Source organism: Nematostella vectensis, chromosome 15 (assembly GCF_932526225.1).
Source record: "Nematostella vectensis chromosome 15, jaNemVect1.1, whole genome shotgun sequence".
In the NCBI taxonomy this organism is placed as follows: domain Eukaryota; kingdom Metazoa; phylum Cnidaria; class Anthozoa; order Actiniaria; family Edwardsiidae; genus Nematostella; species Nematostella vectensis.
Window position 1 is genome coordinate 3,598,445 of NC_064048.1, and position 24,996 is coordinate 3,623,440.

Consider the following 24,996-nt stretch of genomic DNA (forward strand, 5'->3'; position numbering starts at 1 on the left):
TGTTATGTAGCCAAACCTTTAAATAAACGTCCTGTTCAAAGGCGAAAAAATTCCTTTTTGTTCTTTCGGGGGTGGTCAGATTTTTATCAAAAAACTCGTGGTTTGATTGGTTTAAGGATTCCTGTGCATGGCCGCGCAACAGAAAATGGCCCCTGAGTACGAGTCTGATCTCTTTGTCATGCACGCATGCGCATGTTTTTGTTTTAGAAAATTTTGAGTTCGAACGCAGGAAAACATCCAAGCCTAGAAGAAAAAGAAAAGAACGAAACGTATAGACCAGGCATACTTTATACTCAATGGAGGGAAAACAAGAGAGAACTGAAAGCCAAGGAATTACTGAGAAAGCTGAAGTAGAAGCTGCCCAAATAGTAGGAAATATGGCGCTCGCTCATGAACTTGTCATGAACGACAAATTCAAGTTGGAAGGTCTTCCCGAAAATTCGTAAGTAATGTTCAGTATTTCATAAATTATTTGCCCTTTGTCTTACTTTATTACTACTTCTAGAGTATAAACAAGTGCTATATACGCTTTGGATGTAAGATATATCATAGTTATATGTCGAGTGATTACGTTTGGCGCTCCGCGCTCGCTCATGAACTTGACATGAACGATAAATTCAAGTTGGGGGTCTCCCCAAGACTTTGTAAGTAATGTTTAATGTTTTATTAATTTCTTGCCTATGTTGTACTATAGTACTACTACTAGAGGATATATACGTACTATGTTACGCTTTAAATATAAGATATATCGAATGATTACGTTTGGCTACAGGGTCCTACTGAATCATTTGGCAGACAATATACACTCTACTAAACGAGCGCGAGGTCCGTACTGAGAAATCTCCGCCCGCGGGCGTTCTGTACAGACCGAGGCCGCAGGCGATATATAAGGTAGCAAATCGCCTCTTTATACGGGTATAAAGGCAAATCACTCTAGGAATTTACCTTCATAATGTATCTTCATTTAAGAGAAGTATTTTAGTGTCTGGAGAATTCTAGTGAAAGAAACCATCTCTACGATCAATTCGACTGGAAAAGGACCATCAATTGAGACTATATTTCACAAAATTGTTGATAAAAATTCAGATGATTTCTTAATTAGAAGTTCTGCATTTTTGGATTAATAAAACCATTGTGTGGAAATACTAACTGGATTTTGCTGAATGGTCATTGCGAACAAAATCTTCGCGAACATCAGCGAAACTGTCAGAAGCAACTGTAAAGGTAAACAAAGTTAAAACTCACTGTCTGAATATAAATATTGAAACTCACTGCTATTACAGTGTAGAAAAAAAACCTTTTTGTTGTTGATTTTCTTGAGTTAGTCGTCGGTCCGCTCAGAAGCCAATCAGCGGGCGCCATTTCACCGGAAGTGGTTGTTAGCATATAATAAATTACATTATTATATGGCTATGATAGTTCGCACAATGTGATTGGCTAATTGGTTGTCGTGACATTCCCGTATTGCCCTACTCTGAGGGCATTACGGAATTCTGTACTGCCCTACGAAAAGGTTTTCACAATCTTCTGTTTTTTTGTAATATTTTCCACCTTCAAACTGCAAAAAGAGAGACAGCGAACATTCAAGTATCAAATTCTATCACCCAGAAGAGACAGAAATGGTTGGTTGGCGGGCTGTCTTTTTCCATATTCGGAGCTAGAAATTTTGTGAGCTTTTAGGTGTTGTTTTGTTCGGTTGCACGAATTTTCACTAAAACAAAATTGACAGAAAAACCAAAGCCACCAAAAAGGCTCTTTAAGATAAGTACTACATGTTATTTATAAATACAGTATTTCCATCAAATCATAAAGCAGTACAAAGCGATTCTGACAGAAGTTTGTTCTCTACATACTGTGGCATTTTCGAACTAAATAGTCCATTCATGCAGTGAAGACTGACATCTGAGCCTACTTTGTTATTGTTTCGATCAGCTTCACCTATGATAAAACCTGTTGCTTCTAAAAGGTGCAAATAGGAAGAAAATAGCTGGAAAAGTTGTTCAATTACTTAATCATGCATGTTACAGAGTCGAAATCAATGATGAACTGTGTTCCGATGACCATTCTTCCTTTTACATCTGAAGGGCCACTAAAAACAACATATTTCTATCTTTCTCTACAAGGTCTGTTTGGTATGTTGTTGTCTTAGTTATAATGTTGTTAAATCTTTTCACTCATTAACATTTTTTATTTGGTAGCACGCGAGTGTTTTTTTTTTCTTTTTCTTTTAAAAAGCCATATAATAAACAACTTACTATCCTCAGCCATTCGGTATGACCGAATAAAATTTTATCAAACCTTGGCTTCCTGGCGTATTGACAGAGGCTTTGTGGGTTTGATATTTCCTGGCATGTCCTCAGGTTAGTAGTTAGTTAGTATGATCATAACAGAGTAAAAATAACCAGCTCGGCCGACTTATTACTAGGCTTTTAAAGTGGGTCAGTATGCAGCTCTTACAAGCTGCAATCTGATTGGACAAGAAGAAGAATAGAGACAAAAGAGTAGAACAAATATAATAGGAGACAAAGCAGCTGCATACTTACTCTTTAAAGCATCTCTGAATCCTGACTGAGGCAGTTGTCTATGTTTGGCCAGAGTATCTTCATGATTAACGTTTTCTGCAAAGTCATTGTTTGACATTGTCTGGAAGTCATCATGCTGTTAAAAATGGATGTTGACAATTTACATACATTCAAGACAAATGAAGATTGTTTCTTTGTTTGTGACAACAATTTTATCTCTTATAATCTTGAAAACATTTGTTGTCCCTTATACAGTATGTACAAACAGTACTTAGTGTTTTATAAAGGCAAGTAGGCCTTATGACCAAGGCAAGATCACTGTCACTGAGACAAAATGACTGAGACAATAGGGCTGCGAATTGAGAGCTAGATTCCATTTTATTTCTGAATTATTACTGAGTGCATTATAGATATGCCTTGTACCTAATTTGCTACAGCCTAGCTTCAACAAGGACAAAGCCTAGTTAAGGGGGAGGGGTGTTAGGAAAAAGTTGTCCTAGCGTGTCCCTCTTGGGGGTGGGGGTGGGGGTGGGGGTTAGTCTAGGTGGTCCTAGAGCGCACCTTCCTTTTCTTCAATGCAAGTTAAGCCATTGGGCAAAACAAAAGTTAAGTTGAGTTCACTGTTTAAAAATCTTAACCCAGGATGGAAAAGCAGATAAGAGACATTGTTCACAAGGCCTACTGGGACAAGTTACAAGAGGACCTTGACAAGACCCCACCTGATTACTCACAAATGCTGATGCTGATAGCAGATCTGAAAGAGGTGCGTAAATGGATAATATCAGTACACTGTATTAGCAGGAGGTTCTTTTAAAGGCTTTTGAGGAGTCTTTGCATTGTAGTTTGTATTGCTATGGCTTAAATAAGAGAACATTGAAACTACAAATACCAAGCAGTTACAGTAAAACTATAAGCCCTGCCTCCAACTATTTTGATAATTTTTTGACTGTCATCATGCAAATGAGATGGACTTTCAATAAGAAACTTAATCTACAGTATGAATTATTACTGATAAAATATTTGCTTTATCCTCACTTCTGTGAATAGGTGTACATTGACAATATGACAATCTTTGCTTTTATGTTTATTAAATTGTACCTAGTGATCATTTTTGTGTCATACACACAGCTTGGATGAAAGAAGCTTTCTAAAGAGCTGCTTCAAATTTAGAAAAACTATTGTTTGCTGTTGCACACTGAATTCTCTAATTCTTTATTGTTATTGTCTCATTGTTATTGTATCATTGAAAATACAGCAGTTTAATAATTACAATGAAACTTCAAAATAACAATCTATGAATGTACATATTGTGATATGCCATGATGATATTTGATTGGAAATATCTTGGTTACTTGCTTGAATAAGGCAATGGAAAGGGATTCTTTGAGTGACTCTCCATTGAGAGGGAGCATATATTGGCCGCGTGATTGGCCTTCCACTAATCTTGTTCTACTGTCACAGAATCTACTTGGGCTCTTACTTCCCCGCCACAAGTCTTTAAAGGCCCAAATAACAGAGGTGCTAGATGTTAAACATATAAAGCAACAAGTTGAGCATGGCTCACTGGACCTGTGCCAGTGTGCCCAGTTTGTCGTCAGCGTCTTAAGCCAGATGTGCGCACCAGTAAGAGATGAGCAAGTCAAGAAGCTTCTTGAGGTTGATGGCATTGTCAATATGTTCAGGTGAGTTTGCATGTGTATAGTTTGCTATAGTACATACATTATTACATTCTTTTTAGTACAAGTGGCACTCCAAAATGACATCTTAGCAGTATGCTTACTTTGTTAAAATAAAAAATGACGTCATGTGATACTGCTAAATCATAAATTTCTGATCTCATTAAAAGAAACAAAATATAAATATTTTTGCGAGTGCTGCCTCCAGCCTTGGCATACAGCCATTGCTATAAGGCAGGATTTTTTTTAGCAGGGAGAAGTTTTAATTAAGGCTTGATCATTCCTATGTATTATATTACTGAATGCATGCACCATTTTTTAACATACAGTAATGCCCTTGTTCTCTCTTGTTCTTCATTTTTCACTAACTGTATGTAGCTACTGTTCAAGCCTTTCCCAAACAAATATATTGATCTGTTCCTTATACTGTATTTGAGATTCATGTGTTGACTTTAGATATGTCTCAATTGTGTGTTCTAGGGAGATATTTGGAGTAATTGATGTCATGAAACTTGACATGGCAAACTTCCAGTTGCAATCTTTGAAACCTCAGCTACTCCAGCAATCTGTGGAGTATGAACGAACCAAATTCAAGCAGTACTTAGAGTCAAACCCTGGTAAGTAGCAATTTAACAGTTAGTACCAAAGACCTACAGTATATGTACAGTAGTAGAACCTACCTAGAACAGGGCTTTAAATATTGTATAAAGGGCGCTCTGATCTCATGTGTTGGGCTGACTTTCAAGTTGCTTATATGAGCTGGCAAAAATTGTAGCCCTACAATCCAATTGATAAAAGTTCTACTTAACTGTATATTATATCTCATATCAAGGTTTTAGTACATAGCTTTTTAATATGTAAGTGAGGTGTTCACTGAGTGAGATTTTCATTTTCAGTACCCCTTTAAAACCCCTTATTTTTTGGTGGTCAAAATAAAAGAAACCTAAGTTCCCCCACCTTCCCACCTTCAACATCTTCCTTCACATTATCCCCCTGGGCACTCCTCAAAGGTAAATTTTCACATTTCTGTTAATGGGGCAGCTTTTTTCTTAGGAACCTATATAATCCCCTGTCTATTATATTTGTAAACATTCCAGAAATGAGGGTTGCTTTGTCCCAATTCATTTTCTTTTTTTAATTGTGCAGTTCTAATCTTGTTATTCTTACTGTAACAGCTGGTCTGCAGTCGACCAAAGTCTGGCTTACACAAGGTTCAGACAAGGCATCAGTCCCAACGCAGACGACAGCAGCCACATCATCTGGTTCTGGGACAGGGTCGGTGGACAGGCCAGATGGCAACCAGACCAGGATAGATATATTAGCCCATGCGTATCTTGGAATCATATTTGGCCAACCAGGGTGGCCTTATCCAGAGGTAATAGAAGCACTCCTGCTATTGGAAATTTATTTTTTAAAGCTCAAATATTAGTCAAAATTATATTGTGGAATAACCACCCAGGTTTATAAAATGACCGTTAATCCATACTGCTGTCTCCTCCAGTCAATTACTGTCATCCCACCTGCTCGCCTTATGCTTAAGTATGCTTGTGTGCCCTCATCATAAAAGGCAGTTCACTGATTCTCCTTAGTCTTGCCAGATTTGTGTTTTTATTACACACATCTCAGTTCCTGGTTACAGTGTGACACTTGCTACCGATGCGACCTTAACAATTTCAGGAAGTACAGTAGGCCCATTTGAATAAAAGAAACGCGACGGGCCCTACTGTTGTACGCTTTTCAGTTTTGTAAAGTTGGCCAATAAGAATGCTTTACTGTTAACACCAGGCCCGGTTTTCTCTTCACAAATCGAAGGGGCCCAGCCTTGCACCTTTTTGAAGTTCTGGCCAACAATAAGGTAGACCTTTTTAAAAATATCGGTCAACCAATCCTTTGTTATTGTTTACAATTGTAAAATAATATTCACTTGCAAGGAAACTTCAGAATAACCTTCCACGATTGAAGTCTTATACTTTGTTGATGATATTTGATTGAAAGTTTCTCAGTTTCTTGCTTGAATTAGCCGATGGAAATGGTTCTTTGAGTCACTCGGTATTATGCGGGAGCATAAAATGGCGGCGTGATTGGCCTTCTTTAACAAGCTTTAATTATGTTTCCATTAGACCCTAATCATGGATGAGCTGAGGCTTGCAGAGTTCCGCGCTTATGCTCACTTCTTTACTCTTGTGAGTTCTGTCATTCTTGTTACCATGGGAACGGTGTCCAAGCAACTGGACAAGGATGCAGCATACATCGCTAGACTCAAGGAAGTGCTCTTCGTCCTGCTGGAGGGCTTGGGAGAAGGGTAAGCCCGGGAAGGGGAGGGGTGGGGGGTCGACATAACAAGGACAACTCCATCATTTCTTTCGTTATGTTGTTGTTATAACTCTGTAGTCTAAACAATTCTCTTTCTATTTTCTCTCAATACTTCCGTCAAACTCAAAATAAACAATGAAAAGATCGTGTTCTCAACGATTTTTTCTTTCGATACTTTCATCACACTCAAAATAAACAATGAGAATATCGTATTCTTAACGATTTTTTCTTTCGATATTTTCGTCACACCTAAAATAAACAAAAAATATCGTGCGCTCTTATGTTGTTTGTGCCGTTTGGTAAGACTCTTGTATTCTAACGTGTAGTTTTTTTGGCTATTCCAGAGACATCTCGTCTTCAATGCAAAACATTAGCGATCAAGTCATATCCGAGACTAGCAAGGTCCTGTGTGAACGCGGCTTAGCCCAGCTGACCGAAGAGCAGAAGAGCGCTATACAAGGACAAATAGCAGCTGTTGGAAATCCCGAGCACGTCGTTAGGAAATTATTAAGTAAGTATTATTTTATTCTAGATACCGTAACGCATAAGCTCTTGGGGGCGCAACAGGGGGGGTGGGGTGGGGGGGCTTATTGGGGATGGGGCACTTGTACTTTCGTGGTCGAAGGGGGTTGGGCTTTTCGGGAAGGGGCGCTTATTTAAAGGAGAGCGCTTATTCGAAGCCTTTTTTGATTGAAAAATCAAAGCCTCGGGTTCCTGAACACTGATTTGAGCTTCAAGGTGTTTCTCTTTCGTGCCAGCTTCTCCTTCTACTGTACAGCAACCTGCACCACCTTACCTGAGCAGTATATACTGGTCCTGATATACTAGGGGTTAAATTGGTACCGGAAATCGCCCCTATTTCTCGCCGGGAAACGGTATTAGAATATGTGAACGGGATTTTAACTTCCAGGAACTGGAATGGGAATGCATGATTTACACACCCCCTTTTGTCTAACAGCTGTTCCTTTTCTATCGCAGAAGACCGCGCCTATCAGTTTTTCTTCAAATCGCTGACCACCAGGCTAAGACGCGGGCTCACGCAGGGACAGTCCGTACCAGTCCCTCCCGGCCTCGACCCAGTCAAAACAGAGTTGACCGAGCTAGTCTCAGGCTTCGCGCGGCTTGTTTCCCACAACGCATCAGTGTACAGACCTTTCTATGAGGACATCCTGGATGGACTGCAAGCACAGCCTGCACACGTGCAGTGAGATCTAATTGGCTTGAAACTAGTTGGCGATACTTTTTATTGTGTGTGTCAAAAGTGCCGCGCATGCGCGCCTGACTGCAACTCTTAACGGTTGTTAAAAAACAATTTAATATGTGTAATCGGGCAGACAGTGTTTCGTGAAAGCTATGAATTCACTTTTAGATAGACAGTATTTTCAGATAGGGAATGTAAACTATTATTATAAATGTTATTATTTAGTAAATTAGGGATTATTTCAAATAAACATTTTGCAGTCTTTTTCTTGGGTTTTGGTAGTTCTGTAGAAAGGAGTGCTTATTTAAGGGGGCGACTTATATGCTTCAGTGGGATGCTAGTCCCAAGAACTGGGCGCTTATTTGCAAAAGGGGGCGATTGTTTTATGCTACCCAGTGAAGTCGTGATGCGTAGTTCAAAATATCCCTACCCCCCCCCCCCCCCCCTTCCATGGAGGGATTCGGTATGACCTCCCACCCCTCTGGAATTTCCAACCCCCTGGAAAAAAAAAAAAAAAAAAATACAGTAACTGTTAAGGAAAAAGGGCATTTTAACCCCGTCTCCTTTGGAAATTCCTGGCCGTTTGAACCTCCCCTGAATCACAATACGCTCGGTTCTAATGACATCTTGCTTCTTGGAGTTGTAATCTCTGTTCATTGACCGTGATTGTGTATGGTTTAACTTGAGCCGCGGCTCGTCTTGGCTAATTTTCGATCAAGCGTTTTCTCTAAGGGCCTTCAGTGATCGATTACATCATAAAGAGAACTCCCAGCTGGCCACCCCAAAGTCACCTTAGCCACGCATAGGACGACCGAACGTCGGCAAATCCAAACAGATTGCCTTAATCGATTGTATACCGAGCGGGTTCATTGAACGCTTAAAACAGAGTCAACAGCTAAACTCCCAGGGAAAAATACCTCTCACAGCGTTGACGCAGCAAGCCTTGTTTCGCTCTGTTACACAGTATTGGGAAGCTCGCGCTTAAGTTTTAAGATATGAGGTTGCTAAGACGCAAGCTTTAGTCCTCCGTGCGAAGGAATTCCATTCGTGTGAACGCTGTACCATGTCACAGGCTTACTCTCAAGTAGTCCCAGAGGCACGGTTTCTTGTTTTAGGGAGCGAAGGAGTCGGAAAGTCAGGTAAAGCTATTTTGATTATAACTAAAGCAAAGATGCAACTCTTTGCTTATCCCTGAATCAATCTACCTTCTTTTCTAAGGGTCAAGGAATTATTTTGTGAAAATGTATAGGATTAAAACTCGCTGATGACTTTAAAATTGAAACAAATGGGCAAGAATGCAACAGGGTAATTAATTTACACACAAAGTAAATATTGCGGTCTTAGCCGATACTTAACGGAAATTGTTCTTCTTAAGTGAACAAGAGGATATTGCGAAAACGTGAAATAGAATTTGTTTATAAAGTTAAAGAATTGTTTTTCATGCATGTTCAACAAGCTAAATGATTTGTTCAATTTCATGCCTCACTTGAAAGTATCTTTTAATACCAAAGACCATTGAATAGAGCCGGCAAAGGCCTTGAAACCGAGCTTACAAAAACACCTCTACCGGCCTCTTCTGTCTAAAGACACGTTATAGCAATCTGTCACTGTTAACAAAACGATAAGATTCACAAGAGATTAAAACCCACAAAGTTGTGTCGTGATATGTCTAGCTAGTGGCCCCGGGGCGACTCCAGCAACTAAGTCTTGTTGTGAATGCGTGAAAACAATAAAAGTGGGTGATACATTTTTTAATTGAAATCTATTGTTTGCACAATATTTTGAAAGCTTGTTTTTGGATCATGAAGGATTTTGATGACAGCATAGACTTACGCTACTTTTTTATTGCTTCATTTGGTATTGCATGAGGTCTTGACCAAAACGGGAAGACTTTTAATGGTGAGTTATTAAAATAACTCACCATTAAATGGCTTTATAATGCAAACGTTAGCGAAATGCTTTGCCATAAAGAGCTCCGCTGAACAGAAAGATGTCAACATGGACGTATAACATATTAGAAAAAGAGTGTAAATACGTATAGCGTTAAATTACAGTAAGTACACATGCTCCATTTCCATCTCGTTTTTGTGAGCACTCGCTATATCGACTGCTGAATATAAACACTAACACCTCTTACGAAAAAAAAAAAAGGAAACAAACAAACCAACTACTGCCATACTATTGGTACACCACATTATCCAGGAAAGGGGTACAATATAGAGATCATTTCAAGATAACACCCAAGCGCCCAACGATCATATATTTACAAAGTCCCCTAATAAACTTCTTGGATATAAAGATTATGGTGGCTTTTAATTGAGTGAATTATATGGCAATGCCTCACAAGAACTCGTTCCAATTTTAAGAGTCTTAGTCAACAGCAGAATTATTAGTGTATGTTCTCATTTAATATTTAATGATGCTCTATCTACCGAATTCAAATCACAAACAAAGATAAACTATTTCAAAATCTCAAATTTTGCTAGGATGACAAAACGGCTGCTGGCAGAGACTTTCGAACACATTAGCTAGCAAACAACACAAAACAAGACACCTGCCTGGCTTTAAGATAGTGTGTTACGAAAGGTCTAGGCCCAAGAGGTATCGGTGCTAAACTGTTTTTGATCTGATTGTACAGTGATTAGTATTTACTAATTGCTTGACCTCACGCATGCTATCTGAATAATAACATCTGCTGACCAACTTGTTATTTCTCGAGCCATCAAGCACAGAATTACCAACCTCTCAGTCAGTCTCCAGTCAATCCCAGTAACTAGCTCGAATATTTTCACGATTTATCACCTCCTGTTGTCCTATAATTGTCTTAAATACACATCACAACGCAATGAAAGTTTGTGACCTTTATTTTTGGATATAAGACAATTATAGGACAATTAAAGGAGGTGATCAATCGTGAAAATATTCGAGCTAGTTACTGGAACTGACTAGAGACTGACTGAGAGGTTGGTGAGCCTGTGTATCAAGTTGAAAAAAAATAATACGACTTAGAGCTCTAGTAGTCTGGTATTGCGCTTTTTCAAAGGTTAGTCGCAGTGTGGATTTAAGTTTAGTAAAAAAGAGTTTAATATCTATTTTTTGTGTACGATTCAAGTCCCCAATAACAGCCTCTTCAGTTGCCATTTCGTCATACAAGCAAAGTATCAAGTGTGAAAAACTCTATTTAACTCCATAAAGGCTAGCCGATGTGTAGTCCCAATAAAAGAAAGCCTTTTAAATGTTTATTTAATTTTGACCCGCCTCATAAGAACGCCTATTGAATAAAAAGAGCATTTGGGGTCACGAATGTGTCTTTAAGAGAATTTTTGACCCTCTCTTAGTGAAAAGACAAATAGAAATTGCAGCACAATTCCAGTTTTATCCGTATAAATTAAAATAACACCATTTATATCAACAGCTAAATAGTAATAAAGTAATTGCGACAAGACCCAATGTTTTACAAATCATCAAAGACCACAACTATAGTTTTTTGCATATCCCTTGCACCGTTCGAATAGTCTCTGCTTGTATCATAGCAACGGGCCTTGAAGACGGGGCAGCCACATCAAGAGATCGCAACATTGATTTGTTTGAGTATCACGAAAGGTCGAATGGCCTCATTCGCTTTCTCCCATGTATATAGAGTTAAAAATAAAACATTTCTTTGTGCTGTCATAACTAGATTCTCCATACAATATCACGCGATTAAAAGGGGGTGCGCAGGGTGCGCGCGCACCCCTTGGCGGCCAAAAAGTGGGTCATTTCTTATTAAGGAAACTTCAAATACTATGCTTTTCCATATGATACCAATGACTGCGCACCCCCTATATGCAAATCCTGGAAACGCGCCTGAATATAACTAATACCAAGAGCAAGACATCATGGTCTCTTGCAAGAGATAATACTTTGTTTAGTGTTACCTTTAAATATGTAGTTGTACAAGTAATGACGGATGCGGCAAGAACGCGACATTGGAATGTCTTCTTTATACAAACAACACATTTCAAAACAACAATACTAATACCGACCACCGCAACAGTATCAACAGCAGCAAAAGCGCTGATTAATTATTTATTTGTTGCAGCCGTAATCGTCCGATACTTGACCAGACGTTTTATTGGCGAATACCAGTCCATAATGGGTGAGTAGGGCATGTCAGTCCATAATCGGCGGATAGTAAGGCATGTCAGTCCATAATGAGTAAGTAAGGCATATCAGAGTCCACGAGGGTGAGCCTTCAAAGTAGAACCTTACTAAGCGGACCTCCAAAGCTTCGAATTCGATTTTTCTAGTCAAACCCTAAGCATGAAACCTCAATTGAGGACAGGAAACTCGTGACGGCAGCGGGACCACATTCCATGGATTCGGTAGATTGAAATGGTTGCTGAGTTGAACACAAGAAAGGAACTATCTGGAAGTTAAGACCTCTAAATTGGAGGGATCAGCTTTTAAGAGGTCCAGTGATCAAAGTTTGTCCGGCTTGTTATTTTTTAAGAGTGTATTATTACTGATCTAGTTTACTCACTTGTTTTAGAGTTGACGTATACACAAATGCTGAGGCTAGATGAAGATTCAACAGGCGTGACATTCGAAATTCGAGACACGATAGAAAGGGTAAGGATGTCATTATCACCATCATCATAATCATTGGGCATTATAGTTACTAGGATCATCATCATGATAGTGATAATCACCACCATCAGCCGCCATCTATCGCACCGACACCATTATCATCACACTTACCTATCAACAAGACTAACAACATCATTGTAGACGTTTTTGTTGTGGCTAGAAAATTTCGTCTTTGCCACTCCCTAAGTCCCTACGACTGGGGTTGCGGTTACAACCCCCCCACCCACCCCTTCCCACCCTTGACCAGGTAAAACCCGACCCCACCCCCTACCTTCCGAGTTTTCAGGCTCTCCCTGGCGGAGTATTACGTTCCGTCTGGTACATTTTCAGTCCTGTTCTGGTGGAATTTTTCCCCAAGCGAAATGAGACATTTCAAAATTCTGGGAATTTTAACCGATCTAGTGAAAACCTTGACAAAGTTTTTAACAGAAAACCTGCCAAGAACTTATTACTCGCCAGGTCCAGGCGTGTACCCAGGATTGGCTGAGGAGGGGATGCGCAGACATAGGAATCATATGGAAATAGCAAAGTATTTGAAGACTCCTTAATAAGAAATGCCCCACTCTTTGGCCGAGGGGGATTGGTGCCCGCGCACCCTGTACACCCCCCTGTGTAAGTGCCTGGGGTCTATTACCGAGGAGTTTATTATTCTCGTCCATGTCCTTTGTAAACCATATTAGGTCTATTACCGAGGAGTTTATTATTCTCGCCCATGTCCTTTGTAAACCATATCAGGTCTATTACCGAGGAGTTTATTATTCTCGTCCATGTCCTTTGTAAACCATATCAGGTCTATTACCGAGGAGTTTATTATTCTCGTCCATGTCCTTAGTAAACCATACCAGGTCTATTACCGAGGAGTTTATTATTCTCGTCTATGTCCTTTGTAAACCATATCAGGTCTATTACCGAGGAGTTTATTATTCTCGTCCATGTCCTTAGTAAACCATATCAGGTCTATTACCGAGGAGTTTATTATTCTCGTCCATGTCCTTTGTAAACCATATCAGGTCTATTACCGAGGAGTTTATTATTCTCGTCCATGTCCTTTGTAAACCATATCAGGTCTATTACCGAGGAGTTTATTATTCTCGTCCATGTCCTTTGTAAAACCATATCAGGTCTGTTACCGAGGAGTTTATTATTCTCGTCCATGTCCTTTGTAAAACCATATCAGGCTGATTACTACCTAACAACCAACAACATTTTGTCCCTGCTTTCGCTTAGTCACAAAAACAATAAAGTCAAAAGTATAAAAAGTAACAAAATTTTGCTTCTTTGATTTGATCTTATAAGTTTTGAAAATATTGGGGGGCACGTGTTTCCAGCACCCCACCGCCACCTATTATGGCAATGACACACTCAGCAATGACAGTGAAAATGAACACTTTTAGTTTATGGTTCGCTTACGACGGTCAAAAATAGGAAAGACTAGTTGAAAAGCAACTTCTCAAAAATTGATGAGCGGTTTTCAAGGCTCTACGGGACATTTCGAGTAATGCTTTGTAACGAGTTGACAAGGTCTCTATTCAGGGATACGGCACAGCACTGTATACCACCGATACAATTTGGCACTGTACCCATCACCGTCCACTCATTCAATTCTAAGTCATACATCTCCATTTTGTCTGTTCTTTCTCTACAATTCTTCTTCCCACCAAGCACGTAAATCCTTCCGTTTAAATAAGCCACACCCCCGAGAGCACGTGGTATCACCAGACTTGCTATGAAACCCCACGTCTCGCTCAAGCAGTCAAACACCTCACACGTGTTATGCGCTGACAGGAGATCATCTTGTGTTCCACCAATCACGTAAAGCCTGTCATTCATGGCCACGCCCCCTGCGTACGCGCGCCTTGTCTGCATGGCGGGAATCTCTGTCCACGTGTTCGCACGTGCGTCAAAGCGCTCAGCGGTTTTCATGTAAACTCCAATTTCAGCCTCGCTCCCGTGCTCAGTTTTTCCGCCAATCGCGTACACGTATTTGTGAGCGATGACGCAAGGTCCACCCCGACTCACGCTAAGTGGAGCAACCTCCTGCCATTTGTTCGTCGCTGGATCGTATCTGAGGATGACAAAATTGAAACAGAAACCAATTCACTTTGGTGGATGACTCATCTTAGGGATTGGAATAAAAAAAAAAAAGAAAAAGTGTGGAGCAAATGGAAGCGAAGTTACATTTGGCCCGAGTTAATTCCGCGAGATTAGAGTATTCGGTGTAGGTCCATCAATGTCTAGTTGAACTAGATAACTCATACGAGAATCTAAAAAAGCAATGCAAGCATTATGACTCGAGCTTTTTTTGCCACCCAAAAAATGGATGGCAGCTAAGCTTTTCAAATTTGCCTACCACCATATGTTTTACTTATCCCCCCTCTTAGTCGGGTCGCTTAGCGCACAAAAAAAGCTCAATCTATACACAGCGGACAAAAGCACCAAACTTGATATAAATATAGCCTAGAGGATGGTTATCAATATTGAGACCGGTGCCCACCGGTATCATTTGCGGAACCATAAATAAAGAGCAATTATTTTTTTTTAGAAATCTGGTGTTGCGGGTACACTGTGGTAAGATTTTCATACCTTTTCAAGACACAAAAAAGATCAAAATGCACATATTTGAAAACTATTTCTATCATTTCAGCTGTATTCTATCGAATTCCGAGCCAAGAAACATATAAATAGCTATAAAAAGCTACATTTGAAGAAGAAGGAAAACCTAATGGAACCCAGGCCCCACGCGGCTTTATTTACATCCCTTTTGCTAACATACAAATATTACTGATTTTTATTCATTAAATAAGCACAAATATGGTACACATGAATTTTCCCAGAAATTGTCTTTCAATGAGTTCTCTTATTAGTTATATTATGGGCTATGGAGCTTTAATTTAACCAGCGCAGCTGTAATTAATAGGCCCGTCAGCAGGAAAAAATATGCTACCGATGAGGGAAATTTTTCATAGCCTATTGTGCGTTGATAAATTATACCATGACAACTCGTTACGGCCCTATGTTATTTTAAAGTCAAAGTATCACAATTGTTTCAGAGGCGAGAGCCTCGCTCTACCCCATGCTAGTTACGGGCCAAAGCGGGGGCGCCGGCAGACGTCCTTGACTTCCAACCACTCGGTCGTATGAAGCCGAAAACCCTAGCTAATAGCGTTCCATGATTTATATTTTCATTTTGTAAAAACAGGATATCGAACTAATATAGATCGGCAGCGGTTGCTGGCGTCTACAGATATGGCGCTCAAAACCTTCTGATCGTTAGAATAATAGAATAATTCTGGCTTACGTCAGGTTTCGGGCTAAACGTGTTCTCTCTTAAGGTTGACGCTAGTATCGTCAAAAGTTTTTGAACACTTGTCTAGGAAAAATCCTTTGATTGGAAAAGAAATCCCCGCGGACCCTTGGCACATGCTAGCGTACGCGCATCATTCTGAAAAGTCTCTTTCAGTATGTTTAAGAATAACTTTCTCCTCTTAATTACAATAACGGTCCGCCGATCACTGATCCGCACCTTAGGAAATGCCTGTTAAACTCTGTCCTTTGGTAGAAAACGGTTAAAGGATTTATCATTCCCAAAATCTCCCAAGCGTGTCTCATGTACATTGTGGAGCTCGGACATCAGAAAAAGGAACGTACCATTTTCAACAGCCTCCATTATATTCTGTTAATATATTCTATAAGCCTGAAAAAAGCTCTATACTTTTTTTATCATCCTCTCTCGCTTCCTGGAGACCTTTCCTTTTCTTATGCTCCACGGCCCTTTCCATCCCTGAGGTCATCATAAAAATATAGTCCTCTATTGGTGCGGCGATTCGTTGGAGGTTGGTTGCTATCCTGTTAAAAGCATGCGATGCGTTCAACCTCATCACTATGATGCACTCGTAGGGAGCAATAAGCACTGTTTTTTTTTTTTCGTAGTGCCTCTGCTGGTCAGCTTTTTTTAAAGTGCTTTCAAGCATTAATACCGCAAATTTGTGACAATTTCTGTGCCATTTTGCGTTATTTGCGCGACAAAGAGTTTCTACAGATGTTTTTTCTTGCAGAACATCCAAATCCTCTAATATTCTCAAGAAAAGAATCACAACCTAATAACTTTGATTAAGGAGGCATATCTAAAGCATCTTATTGGTCTTTGGTGTCTAGTTGACAGACACTTACAAAGCCCCCTTATTAAATCCATCTCTACCTCTTTTTAATTAGCCAACGTCAAAATACCCGATAATTGCGATAAATCGCAGATTTAGAAGAAATAAATTTAAAATCAAGACAAAATTTCATATTTAGTAGGTTATAGACATTGTGTGTCCTTGATATATAAAAAATGGGCCTTTTTTACCTAAAATACGCAATTTTATGAGGTACTTACAGTGGATTTCACCACAGGGAGCACGTGATGGACGCTTTTTTCTAATTTTTATTCCGTTATTACACAAAATCCTCAAGTGGTACCGGTGGGCACTGGTCTCAAAATTAATAAGCATCCTCTTGGCTATCTTTATGCTAGTGCTTTTGTCCGCTATGTATAGATTGAAACATTAAGCGACCGTCCCCCTCCCCTTATCCCCCTCCCCTTATCCCCCCTCCCCTTATCCCCCCTCCCCTTATGCCCCCTCCCCTTATGCCCCCTCCCCTTATGCCCCCCTCCCCTTATGCCCCCTTATTTGGCTGACTGACACAAACACTCCCGAAGCAACTTACAGTTTTCTTCAACAAAGGCTTTATGACATTGAACAACAGACATGGCTTAGCTCTATTCAAAATGACAACAGAAAAGACCAAGCCCAAAAGAACAAATTGCGTACGCTTAGAAAGTTTAAACTGTCCCACAATTTAGAAGATTATCTAACGCACGTAAAAAATATTGACCATAGGATTGCCCTTACTAAATTCAGGCTAAGCAATCATAAGCTAGCAATTGAAACTGGAAGGTATGAAAAGCCATATAAAAAACCTAACGGAAGAAAATGCTTAGTATGCCAGACAGGTAAAGTGGAGGATGAAGAGCATTTTCTGTTAGAATGTCCGGCCTATAAAGATGATCGGGATAATTTACTGGATTTTCTTAAAACGCATGCAGGTATCAATGTTAGACACCATGCCAACAAAAAAATAACTTCGTCAGAATTATGGGATTAAGCCGGAATGAAAACGTGAATCGGCGCTTAGCAAAACATATTTTTGAATGTATGAAGGCAAGAAATGTGAAGCTTGGTCTATCCATCCATCCATCCATCCATCTATCCACCCACCCACCCACCCACCCACCCTCCCTCCCCTTATCCCCCCTCCCCTTATCCCCCCTCCCCTTATGCCCCCCTCCCCTTATGCCCCCCCTCCCCTTATGCCACCTCTCCTTATCCCCCTTTCCCTTATCCCTCCTCCCCTTATGCCCCCTCCCCTTATCCCTTCTCCCCTTCTCCCCCCTCCTCTTATGCCCCCCTCCCCTTATCCCCCCCTCCCATATGCCCCCCTCCCCTTATGTCCCCTCCCTTATGCCCCCCTCCCCCTATGCCCCCTCCCATTATCCCCCCTCCCCTTTTGCCCCCCTTATCCCCCCTCCCCTTATTCCCCTCCTTATGCCCCCTTTCCCCCACTCCGTTGTAGAAATCCTAGATATCCTACTACACGTGAACGGTGTACCTTGAAACGCTGTTTAGCGGTCGACCTCGGTTCCAACCTCCCACGGTATACAGGAATCCATTGAGTTCCGCCACACCAAGTGCAGAGATTTCTTTATTCATCGGCGCAACGCCAGACCACGTGTTAGTCCGATAATCAAACCGCTCCATACTGGCTAGATGTCCATTAAGAGATACGCCCCCTACAGTGTAAATAAAGCCTTCTGAGTGGACAGCGCCGTGACTAAATCGAGGTATAAGCATCGGCGATAGACTGTACCAGCGGTTATCTTCCGGAATAAAACATTGAGTTGATGATCGTAGCTCGTCCCCAGGCCCCCATATCGTGACTATCGCGTCCACAGGGCCCTGGGTACTAGCACGGGGGCGGGGCACTAAGCACGTGGTTGCGTCTTCCGATAGCTGGCTGCGAAACGCGAAATGTTTCATAACTTGGTAAACTAGCCTCATACAATCTAGACTATCGCGGATTAAGGGCTCTGTTTCCATATTTTCTACAATGTAGTATTTGGATATGAATGGAAGGCGAATGCAGCGTAAAAGGGCGGGAAAGCTGGCTCGTCTTTTTTCTTCATCGTTTTTAGTCCATTGTAAAAGCGCCTCAAATACTTGAGTCTCTTCATCAACGACTAATCCATCACAAGATATAAGCCTTTCCAATTGTACCGGGTCTAGCGATAAGAATTCCTCACACCTCGAAACCTCTACAAAGTTGTCAAGAATATAACATTCCGCTTTAGTTTGTAGCTCTGGGCAGTCAAACGTCTCGGCAAATGATCGGACAGACAAGCAATTTCCAGGAGTTAGAGTGTCTTCCAAGAACTCACTTCCTTTACGCTTGAGCCCACCAACAAGTAAATAATCAGCAGCAAACACTAGGTCCTTGGCGTTCGTTTCTGTAAGGTTGACTTATCCGGTGTAAATATAACAAAGTAATTCGTCCATTGTACTTGACTTGAAATCTTCAAAATTGACTTCGGTTTCGTTTTGCTCTTTCATATCAGTGGTAAAAAGCCCAAGAAAATAGGAGCTACCGGCTGCCAGAACATTTTTATGAGCTGGAAAGCGGGTTCCATCAGCTATAAGTACGACGTCGCAAAGAATTTCTTGCCGTCTGAAATTATCCATGCTTCGGAAAAGTATATCTCGGTGGCTTTCTTCCGGGTGAAATTCCCTCGAGTCCTCTTTTGAGAGCATGGTTGTCAATTCGAAAAACACCGTCCACTTACTTATAAGCAGTTTTAGTCTTATCTGCCAAATTGGTACAAAAGCATAACCTTATATTGCTCCATTTCTTTGTTCATGGAGATTTTCGTGAGCGTATCGGGGGGAAAATGTAAACACGTATTATTTGCATTTTGCCACGACACAAACAGGTGCGCACCAAATATGGTTATGCTCCCCATTTATGGTTAACATCTGCATAACAAAATCCGTTACTGATTTAATATTATAAGGACGCCAAAAACGAGTAGGATTTAACACCTTATTTTTCATTTTGTTTTATAGTCTTTTTTATCACATACACGATATGTGTACAAATTAATACGCTTCTAAAAATCGTCCGCATTCTCTTAACATTTGACTAGGGAAATGTTGAAAAATTTCGAACAGTAACCTTGGGAAAGCGATGGCTAAATTCGAGACTTGCCGAGGCGCCGAGACACGTGTTTCAAAATCCGAGCTTTTCCTGTCTCTTTTGTTTTCCGAGCTTGCTTTTGGATGACTTGCTTGAGGTATGTCATAAAAATCAGTTGAAAAAAGAATAAGTTACAATACATTTTTGCTACACTACGAATGAAACTCATAGCATGGCAACAACATACAACAGATCGCAATTAGCAAAAATTCGGGGCCCTGAGATCGCGTTTAAAAACCCGGGACTCCGAGACCGTGGTAAAAGTAGACGGAGGCTCCTAGACCCCTAAAAATGTTAAAAAACGAGACTTCGAGACTTGCGTAAAAAACGCCAAGATTCCGAAACTTTGCGAGACTTTCGAAATTTGGAGATCATCATCACTACCCCTAAACCTGAATGGCCCGAATAAAGTAATTATTAGCTGCTTAATTAAATATGCAAGAACATTTTAATTGATTAAAACGTACATTAGGATCTCTCTTGTTACTTTTTTAAATATGTAAATCATTTTTTATCAAAACAGTCGGAATCTTTCGGCAGCTGTCTTTTTAAGATCATTTTGTCAGCTATATTTCGCTTTAGTTGCTTTATATTGTTCCTACCATTCTCTCTTTTCCCCTTTTTAGAAAAGGGAGACTTAAAGCTAAAAGTTTTAGATTGATAATATCTCATTGCGTCAGTCGTTTCCTGGTTACTCAAGTTTTGGTAACAATTTTAACTGTGAAGTCAATCGTTTTCAAGGTAACATTTGTTTCAAATAATACTAATGATGATCTTTTTTAGCCTATAATAATATTTATATAAACTACATATTTATCTAAAAGCATAGGAACCATAAAAAACTGCGAACAGGAGGGCAAACAAAAAAATACTGTTGGGTCATCAATTTAATTTAGGTGTTTTGTAAGCAGTGAAAATAAAACAACAAAAACGAAGTGAAAACCACCAGCAAAAAGAATTATACTTAACGTAATTGGCGTAATTCGCTATCCCATTGTTTAAAAAGCAGATCATATCAATATTTGGGTGACCTTCAAACCTGCTCGGTCAATCTCTTAAAGGCCTGGGTCTCAGGGCTTTTCAAGATTAGTGGAGATAAAGATTTGACCAAGCGATCAATTTTTTCTTGACAAATTCTTGCCGCATGTCTAAAATTGACAGGAACCAGCATTTTTCACCATGTTTTCTGGAGATCAGGGAGCAGAAAAACTCTTCTAAATATGGACATCAATGTCTATATAAGGCAATACAAACGAAGGACACTATCCATAGGGAATATGTTTGATATGAATGTTTAGTAAGGGAGGGGGGGGGGGGGGGAGGGGCTTGGTTAGTAACTGGGGCACAGTCCCTTAGTCGCTCAAAAACTATATTGAAATGACCAGCAGTGGCTTGCATGTGCGCTTCCTTAATATTGCATCGTATCTTCCCCATAAAATCTCAAGGCCTGCTACCGCTCTTTGCTTTGAAAATGAGCAATCACTCGTCAGTAACCTTCATCGATCGTTTTCAGGGGGACATCTCGCTGTACGAGTCGAGCATTCGCTGGGCAGACGCGTTTATCGTGGTGTACTCCATAACTGACAAGAACAGTTTTAACACTGCCGTACAGCTCGTCGAGGCCGTGTATTACGGTAAAGGGACGGACGAAGTGCATGTCGCCTTGGTAGGGAATAAGACCGACTTGGAACACTTTCGCACAGGTAGGAAGCGCCTTAAAGTGGAGAATCGAGGGGGATAAGACCGACTTGGAACACTTTCACTCAGGTAGGAAGCCCCTTAAAGGGGAGGGTCGAGGGGAACAAGACCGACTTGGAACACTTTCGCACAGGTAGGAAGCGCCTTAAAGTGGAGGTTCGAGGGGGATAGGACCGACTTGGAACACTTTCACTCAGGTAGGAAGCCCCTTAAAGGGGAGGGTAGAGGGGAACAAGACCGACTTGGAACACTTTCGCACAGGTAGGAAGCGCCTTAAAGTGGAGGTTCGAGGGGGATAAGACCGACTTGGAACACTTTCACTCAGGTAGGAAGCGCCTTAAAGGGGAGGGTCGAGGGGAACAAGACCGACTTGGAACACTTTCGCACAGGTAGGAAGCGCCTTAAAGTGGAGGTTCGAAGGAATAAGACCCACTTGGAACACTTTCGCCCAGGAAGGAAGCACCTTAAATGGGAAGTTCGAAGGAAATAAGGCCGACGTGGAACAATTTCGTGCGGGAAGGAAGCGTCTTAAAGGGAAGGGTCGAGGGGAATAAGGCCGATCTGAAACACTCTTGCCCAGGTAGGACCGCGTTACCATCGCAACCAAGACAAGCCCACCAGTTTTTCTTTAATTATAAGGGAATGAACAGTAGGGGCGTGACTGTGTCCCCTCCCCCTTGTATCGTACGCTCCCCTCTCGGTTTCTCGGCGCCCGATTCTCCCGCAAATGACCATTCATCTTTCCAGATAAATATAATTTTGTTTGAACACTTCACATAAGAGCGGATGGATCGATTGAAATTAACCTTTTTAGCAAACTCTCCCGCATTAGGCGGGAGTCTCAAGATTTTGGACCCCTTCTCCCGCTCTCCCGCGTTGAGCACAAAATCTCCCGCTTTTTAGCGATTTTTATCGCTTCCGAAAAATTATACTATAGAAAATAGTCATTTTTTCTATTTTCTACTAAAATATTTAAAACAATAATTCCCTTATCTTACACCCTCGTGAGATCTATAAGTGGAATTGTTCGCAAGGCTTTCTTTACGGCAAACGACTGCGAGGTTAATCCACCCCTCCCCCTAAAAAATTAATATACCCCACCCCTCCCCCAAAAAAATTCTCAAGCCTTGAGATTTTCGGAGGTTGACAAGTATGCTTTTAGGTATCGGCAGACACAAACCTTTAAGTAACATTGAGTAAACCAGTTGACCCTTACTTCTTTCCTAATTATTACACTTCGCTGAAATAAATATGAAGTTTATAGTTATAATGTTTTCTTTTCAGTGTCTAAAAAGGAAGGCAAGTCAGCTGCAGAACAGCTCGGTTGTATGTTCTGCGAAGTGTCAGCCGCCGAGAGTTATGAGAACGTGCAAGTAGCACTGAACTCACTCTTTCGAAAAGTCTCCATTCATAAAAAATGTCTCAACGAGAAGGAGAAGAAAAGAAACGGCTCCACATCGTCTTCATCGGAAAAGAAAAAATACGGTTTCGGGAACGCCTTGTTTAAGCGAAAAAATGAACGAAAGGGTGGACAAAGAAGAATAGAATATATATGAAGGTTCTTGAAACAGGATTTTGCTAAAAGATCCATCTGAATTTACCTAAGATTGGGAAAGGACGAAAGGGTGGAAAAGACACATACAGTATATAAAGGTTCTTGGAATAGGATTCTGCGAAAAGCTGAATTTACCTATTATTGGGAAAGGACAAAAGGTGGTAAAAGACGAAAAGAGTATATATATATAAAGATTCTTGAAAAAGGATACTGCAAAGCCTATATGTGAATTTTAAAAGATTGGGGATCGATGAACGAGTATGAAGTGCATAGGCTGCTCTAAAAATAAGACCGGAAGCCATTATTCACTGTTGCAGTTATCCCTGTCGCACCAGTCCTGCGCATATGAGATGCGTTCGCTTGCGTATGAAAGGAATTGGATTATAAATACCAGGGCGTATACCAGGGGGAAAGCCCAGAGGACCACCCTCTAGAAACCAAAAATAAAGTAAATGTATGACACATTATCTAGAATACAAGAGAAAATTCCTTGGAAGGGCCTTTTGGCTCTCCTCCTGTTAGAAATCCTGGCTACGCCGCTAAATACATTCATAGCCCGGCGAGCAGGAACCTAACATTGGAGAACATGTTTGCCTAATATTTCTGATTTCCCTCATAGAACAGCAACTATTTTGCCAAAATGAAAGCCTGCTTGCATGTGCTGCTTGGAGTTATTATCGCGGAAAACCCGCTCTGTTCGATGATATCGCGCGAATTCCGGAGTCCGGATTCCAAACAAGTATAGACTAGATTTTAGTGTCACACTTTTTCAAAACACTTTTTTCATCGTAGTTTTTTTTAATAAAAAAAAGGAAGTAGACACGGATGCAGAAAACGTTCTTCTTTGGGTGTTTCTAGAAAGCAAGGGCTCAGTTTCTTCATCCGTTTGTTGTCAGGGTTTTGCAGAACATGAATTTCAATGAGTATGGATTCCAAACATATGAATTCCGGATTCCAAACTTACTTGGATTCTGAATTCCTGACCATGGATTCCGGATTCCATTCGCTGGATTCCGGATTCCAAGGACTAAAAATCTCTGGATTCCGGATTACCTTACATGGGGCAAGTTCCTGCTAGCAGGCTACTAAGATTATAATTAAAACCCATTATTGCTACTACTTAGTTTTGCAAAAGTTGGAAGAATTGTATATTCTCTCCAATTCTGTCCAAAATTCCAAACAAACAAACGAGCAGTAATTGTAAGTGCAGAACATTGTTGGCGGGGGAGGAAGAAATAGTCTGAATCGCCTGAATATTTTATTTTTTTTTTTCTCTAAGAAGAACCAATTTGATTGCAGAAGGCAGGTCTTTACGCGCAGGTGATTTCTATTTTTGGTTTTGAACTCAATTGACAAGGAACGATAGGTTTGTAACCTTATTTATATTACCAAGAAAAAAAAAGGTATCATATATAAGCATGCTCTAATTTTACAAAAACAACATTCAGTTAATTCTACTTATTCTAATATTAAATTCAAAGTGAAAATTTCATATCAGATTAAAAAATTACTTGGTACTCTGCGAACTCCCGTAGAATTCAGGCGCGTTTCCATGATTGGCCGAAACGGGTGGGGGTGCGCAGTCATAGGTATCTTATGGAAAAAAGCATAGTATTTGAAGATTCCTTAATAAGAAATGACACACCCGCCAAGGGGGGGGGGGGGGGTGGGGTGTGGTGGTAATGCTCGCGCACCCTGCGCACCCCCCTGTGTACGCGCCTGAAATTTCCAACTTCAAAAACGCTTTCTGACTTCCATTTTTTAAACGGTATAACATCATTTGGTGCTCTTTGAATGGCCAGCGTCTTGCTGAGAAGTGGGGCAAATTGAAACCATTTTAGCCAATGAATCCGCTTCAAGGATTTGAATGACGGAAGCCAGAAGGCGAATTATCAGCTGTTGGAGATCTTCGGCGAAAGTTCCTAGTGATTCTCTCAAGCTTCTTAAGACTTTGTCCAAGTAGACGCGCGCTAGTAACGGAAAAAATCACTTCTCCCAAATTATATTGGACTATGAAGAAAACCAAATTATTTGAACTCTTGAGGCTAGCACCCGCAATTCCTAACGGTCCAGGGACAGACTCTATCTGTCAGCTGAGCTCTATTAGATACA

At 40.6% G+C, this 24,996-nt stretch overlaps 3 protein-coding genes across 3 annotated transcripts; 2 read left to right on the forward strand and 1 right to left on the reverse strand.

Annotated features, from left to right (window-relative positions):
* The first annotated feature begins 192 nt into the window (after positions 1–192).
* On the forward strand, positions 193–7,976 carry LOC5515622 (T-complex protein 11-like protein 1). Its single transcript, XM_001635691.3, has 8 exons — positions 193–442; positions 3,165–3,285; positions 3,984–4,204; positions 4,679–4,815; positions 5,374–5,573; positions 6,319–6,500; positions 6,856–7,022; positions 7,490–7,976. The coding sequence occupies exons 1-8, from the start codon at positions 297–299 to the stop codon at positions 7,717–7,719; spliced, it is 1,404 nt and encodes a 467-aa protein (XP_001635741.2). The 5' UTR covers positions 193–296; the 3' UTR covers positions 7,720–7,976.
* A 554-nt stretch (positions 7,977–8,530) lies between these two features.
* On the forward strand, positions 8,531–24,401 carry LOC116619967 (ras-related and estrogen-regulated growth inhibitor-like protein). The gene is made up of 5 exons (XM_048722790.1): positions 8,531–8,851; positions 11,794–11,850; positions 12,244–12,323; positions 21,145–21,334; positions 22,614–24,401. The coding sequence occupies exons 1-5, from the start codon at positions 8,776–8,778 to the stop codon at positions 22,883–22,885; spliced, it is 675 nt and encodes a 224-aa protein (XP_048578747.1). The 5' UTR covers positions 8,531–8,775; the 3' UTR covers positions 22,886–24,401.
* Positions 12,966–19,348, reverse strand: LOC5515608 (kelch-like protein diablo). The gene is given in 2 exon segments (XM_048722789.1): positions 12,966–14,406; positions 17,994–19,348. Coding segments are annotated over 2 exon segments (1,782 nt in total). The 5' UTR covers positions 19,190–19,348; the 3' UTR covers positions 12,966–13,820.
* Positions 24,402–24,996: the final 595 nt, after the last annotated feature.